At 49.9% G+C, this 4,991-nt stretch overlaps 1 protein-coding gene across 1 annotated transcript; it reads right to left on the bottom strand.

The window, feature by feature from the left end:
* Window positions 1-821: 821 nt before the first annotated feature.
* On the bottom strand, window positions 822-4,722 carry LOC109779646 (NADP-dependent glyceraldehyde-3-phosphate dehydrogenase). The gene is made up of 9 exons (XM_020338308.4): window positions 4,169-4,722; window positions 3,373-3,566; window positions 3,128-3,256; window positions 2,696-2,815; window positions 2,464-2,600; window positions 2,231-2,386; window positions 1,417-1,795; window positions 1,205-1,321; window positions 822-1,106 (listed from the first exon to the last, which is right to left on the bottom strand). The coding sequence occupies exons 1-9, from the start codon at window positions 4,311-4,313 to the stop codon at window positions 993-995; spliced, it is 1,491 nt and encodes a 496-aa protein (XP_020193897.1). The 5' UTR covers window positions 4,314-4,722; the 3' UTR covers window positions 822-992.
* Window positions 4,723-4,991: the final 269 nt, after the last annotated feature.

Below are 4,991 nucleotides of genomic sequence, written 5' to 3'. Positions count from 1 at the left end.
CGGGCCCTTTCCACGCACTTGGATTAAATGGGCTTGAGGGGAGGTGGTCGGCCGAATGACACGCTGGCGGAGGGCGAACACCAAGATGACACTTGCACGTCCGTCCAGTGTCTATCTGGACGCAAATCCAACCCAAATTTGCGCCGAAAATGCGTCGAGACGAACACGCAGCATACGGATTTTGCATACAAGGCCACACGTTGGGCCATGACATTTATATGTTTGGACCCAAACGGACAGGAACAAACCAAATGTGTCCCTGCATTGGAGTTGGAGTTGGCCTAACTCCGCCCGAATCATAGCTCCCGAGGAGACGCTTTATAGCGGGAGTCGGCAATAACCCCTATAGGCTGCTATAGTTACTTTTAAAGGAAAGGCGTACACCTGACTTTACAGATAAAACTACCAGACAGGGTTCACCAGAGACCATACGGCCCAAAAGGCTGCTATAGTTACTTACTTGTGTTCTAACACATACAGCCCACTTGAATTGTGGCGATTTCGAGAAACGCCACTGCAATTTCTAAACTTTGAAAAATGCCACTGCAATTTTTACAAACTTCGAAAAACTCCATTGCAGACTTTGAAAAATACCACTGGAAATGGCATTTTTCAAAGTTTGGAAATTACGGTGGCATTTCTCGGAATCGCCACAATTCGAGTGGCATTTATCCAATTAACCCTTTTAAAAGTGTGTTTCCCGGGCAAAGTTGCCAGTTTCATCAGCATTTAAGTACAATTTTTATTGGCCTCCTTGCATGGTTCTACGGCATTTCATCGTCTATGAGAAGCGCGCAGAACAGTAGAGGCAACAAGATTCGTGCTTGCTCTCGTTTTGTTTTATTTTCTTAATTTTTACTGTAAAACAGCCAAGGTACATGCAGAAGCATACAGATACAGATCTCCAGATCTCACGTGGTTACAAAACATTTTGAATTCTCTACACCGTACTCGTGTGCTTATACAACGTCCGATTCCTGTACATGAACGTCTCAGCCCATGGTGTAGGACGGAGATGGGAGGTTTATGACAGTGCTCTTCACCTTGGTCATCATGTTTATGCTGTTCGTTATCCCCTGGGATCCTATTCCACTGTCCTTCAGGCCCTGCAATCCAGAGAGACATCACATCATATAGCAACTGGAAGGAGAAAACGACGTTGTCGGATCAATTCCAGGGCGACGTCGAGTCGCGCAAACGGTACCTGGAAGGGGAAATGGTCCGGACCTCGAGCCGGGGCGGAGTTGATCTGCACAGTTCCACTCTCCATTGCATCACTGATCATGATTGCCTTGTTGATGTCTCTTGTGAACACACATCCCTGAATTCCACAAACAATGAGCATCCAAGATTCATAATAGCTTCAGAAAACTTAAGGGTACATATATATGTTGACACAACAATAGAGAAAGAGACCTGGAGCCCAAAGTTGCTGGCGTTGCAATGGTGGATGCCTTCCTCAACCGAGTTGATCCTGATCACGGGCAAGACAGGGCCAAAAGGCTCCTCCCAGGCGATCCTCATGTCAGGCCGGACATGATCCAGCAGCAACGGCCAGATAAGGTTGCCTTCTCTCCTGTACTCTTGGCAAAAGGTTGCCCCTTTCTCCTTGGCATCCATTACCAAGCCTTCAATGAAATTTGCCGAGGATTCTGTTACAACTGGGGTGATATCACTGTCATCCTCTGGTGGGCCCACTTTCAGCTTTGCCAGCTTGGCGTTGACCTTCTCCACCACGGTGTCGGCAACCGCTTCCATGATCAGAACCACTTTGACTGCAGTGCACCTCTGGCCACTGTGTTGATCACAAGTTCATGGCATATGTGAGTGTAACTTCAAGGAGCACCATGGGTGCAAATAAGTAAGATAAGAAAGATAGAAAGAAAGCACAAGCATAAACTGAAAGAAAAAGGCACAACGCTGAACAGTACTCTATCTATTCACAATATGGAGTATGAGTTATGATGACATGAGGATGGGAGCATGTGACTATGTGAGCCAAGGAAAAGCATGTGACACCACTATCTGTTATACATGGCACAACTTGGATGACATATGTTCTGTTAGCTAAGATGTTATATCCATTTCCAGTTGTTGCTTGTGACTCTTCTAAGAAATGGCAGGCCATAAATTCAACAACTCCAGATGCCCAATGGATCAAATCGTATGGAAGACGTGTCGTTTGGCCCTATGAAATACTACCACACAACCAATTTTCTTATTTCAGTACCTGTATGAGAAGCCTCCTTTTACTATGTTTGCCGCGACTAGATCGAGGTCTGCATCCTCCAGCACAATGCAGGCATCTTTTCCTCCGAGCTCCATCTGAAGCGGGACCATCCCGGCCTTCTTTGAAATGGCTATGCCGGTATCACCTCCCGTGAAACTAAGAAACAAATAAAAAGATGAATTTTTGTCTCGTCGAAAATACGAAGTTAAAAGCAGAAGCAGCTCATTATTTACCTTATGCAGTTGACTCCAGGGTGCATTGTGAGAAAATCACCTATTTCAGAGCCTTTCCCAGTAACACAACTAATCAGGCCCTTTGGGAAACCGGCCAGGTGAAAGCAGTGTACCATATGGAGGGCTGCCACCGCGCCCTGATTTTGCACAGTAGCATTTCAGAATTCAGATAAAAAAGATTCAGTAAAATGAAAATGCAGTAACAAAATAAGTATCTATGAAAATCATATACCTGAGTCGGAGGCTTGAGCACAAGAGAATTGCCAGCAATTAGCGCTGGGCCAATCTTAGAAACCGCCAGGTTGACAGGATAGTTAAATGGTGGGATTGCCAAAACTACTCCAAGAGGTACCTTTATGAATGAGATGGCATGAGATGCAGAGCAACATAACATCGACGTATCATTAATGTAGGGAATTCGATACAATTCAGGGAAGAAGGAAGCTTGTGTAGAAGCTTAAGCCATATATATTCAGACAATTTATAGGAAAGAAAGATGGGTAACCTGCTCATACTTCTATATTCAGACAATTTCTTCGTAAACGAGAACAGATCAACAGTTGTGGGATTGGAGCACACACACGTCTCGCATGATTTATCAGATGCCAGGGCTAATAAAATTACCCACAACGAGCCATGTGAAATAACTGAAATGCAGGTGTACCTTGGAGCTCAAACAGTACTTGTTGCGCTCATTACCGGGGAAGCTATCGGATACCAGCAGCTTGCCCTCCCCCAGTATCCGGACACCCTCCTCGGCCGTGTATGACACCAAATCGCCGGATCGCACCACCTATCAAACCAAACCAAGCATCTTTTGTGTCTTAGCATCAGAAGAAGAACAACCACAATTTTCAACCACAGCAACAAATTATAAGGGGCCACATGGGCAGTGCAAACGCTGGTGACCTCAGAAACGGCATCCTTGGCCGGCTTGGCGATCTCCTTGACCAGACACTCGGCGATCGGGGTCTTGTGCTCCTTGAGGATGGCCGCCGCCTTGTGGAGGAGCTCCGCGCGCTTCCACAGCGGAGTCCGCGCCCACGCCTTCTGCGCCACCTTGGCGGCGTCCATCACCTTGTTCACCTCCTCCTGTGTACATGCTGGACAAGGGCGGCCAAACCAAATTCATCAGCGACAAAAGTTCTCGGAATCTGGATCTTGTCATACGATTCTACGCAGAAATGCTACATGGATTCTTTCTCATATGGTATATGCGGTCCTGCCATGGGACCTCCGTCTCGAACGATTTCTGACCACATTGCTCAGCGAATCATAAGTCAGGTTCAAAAGTTGATTTACCATCACAAATTCTCACCAAGTTCATTCAATTGGCGCCAGTAAAGAATCGAAAGGGACAGGAGGCCCTATCAGGATCGGTCAATTCTTTCGTACTCCTACAACTAATGGTGAGTGCGCGCGGAGTACAGTATTAGTTGCACCGATGAAACTTATGTTTGCTTCGTAAGTATCGAAAGATTTCAACGACGACACTAACAAGTCACCGTCAAGCATTCAATCACTTCAGGTAGCAGAGCAGAGCAATCTCAGGCCCTTTTCCCCAGACCAGGAGGCACACTAGCTGCTCACACAGCCAGTCACACTGACACTAGCTCTCGGAGCCGTGCCTGAGAGGCAGCTAGCGCATGCTGGGTTCTCGTGGCCGGAAAGAAGAAACAAGCTACAGGAGGATCAAGCGCGGCACCTTGCACCCTGTACTGCGTCTGGCGGGTGGTGGGGTTGACGATGGCGACCGTCTTGCCGGAGGCGGACGCGCGCCACTCCCCGTCGGCGTAGTACTTGTAGACCTCCCCGTCCAGCACGTCCGCGAACACCCCCGTCCCCGCCATCGGGGAGGAAGAAGAAGAAGCAAGTGGACGTACGTGCGGTGTGTGGTGGTGGCGAGCGGAACGGGAGGGACACACTGCAGGTTAGCCACTAAGCACACAGCTAGTGGCGGTGAGGGGCTCGGGGGGGACGGTGGTTGGTGCTGATGGGTGCGCGAGTGGTGCAGCTGTGGCGGGGCGGGATTAAGTAGAGAGCGGAGGTGGTGGAGGAGGAGGAGGCGCCGAGGATGATGGCCACGCGTGGGCGGGTGGTCGGCTGCGACGGGTGTGATGGAGAAGCGAGGAAACGGACGGAAGAAACTACTGCAAGAATAGTACCACGCGACGCGAGAGCAAACCTCGTGCGCCTAATACGGGTGGCAGTTGCCGCATACCAGGCCACCAGGGCCGTGTGCGCGGCTTTGGACTTGGCATCCCTCTGGCCGTCAATGGTAACTCGGTAAATCGTCGATCTCCCGCCACACGTATCAACCACTCCAACCCGCTGCCCCAGTCCGGGCAGTTTGAACGCCCGGGACCGTGCCGTGCCATGGACCACCGTGAGTGCGCGCCGCGGCCCAGCTCCATTCGCCGAGAGAAGACGATGCCTGGCGCCGGCGGCGTCCACGTACGCTCGGCGGGTCGCGGTGGAGTCGCGTCGTGATGTTGGGCGGCGAACCACCCGAACCACCAGGCCATGAT

The sequence above is a fragment of the Aegilops tauschii genome, chromosome 2 (genome assembly GCF_002575655.3).
Source record: "Aegilops tauschii subsp. strangulata cultivar AL8/78 chromosome 2, Aet v6.0, whole genome shotgun sequence".
Lineage (NCBI taxonomy): Eukaryota > Viridiplantae > Streptophyta > Magnoliopsida > Poales > Poaceae > Aegilops > Aegilops tauschii.
The sequence above is the reverse complement of the archived record's forward strand: the minus strand, read 5'-3'. Positions and strand labels throughout refer to the sequence as shown.

Coding starts and splice junctions, on each gene's coding strand:
- LOC109779646 (XM_020338308.4), bottom strand. CDS start 4,313: ATGGCGGGGACGGGGGTGTTCGCGGACGTGCTGGACGGGGAGGTCTAC. Junction 2,816..3,127: donor AGTACTGTTTGAGCTCCAAG/GTACACCTGCAT, acceptor TCATTCATAAAG/GTACCTCTTGGAGTAGTTTT. Junction 1,322..1,416: donor CCAGCAACTTTGGGCTCCAG/GTCTCTTTCTCT, acceptor TGTGGAATTCAG/GGATGTGTGTTCACAAGAGA.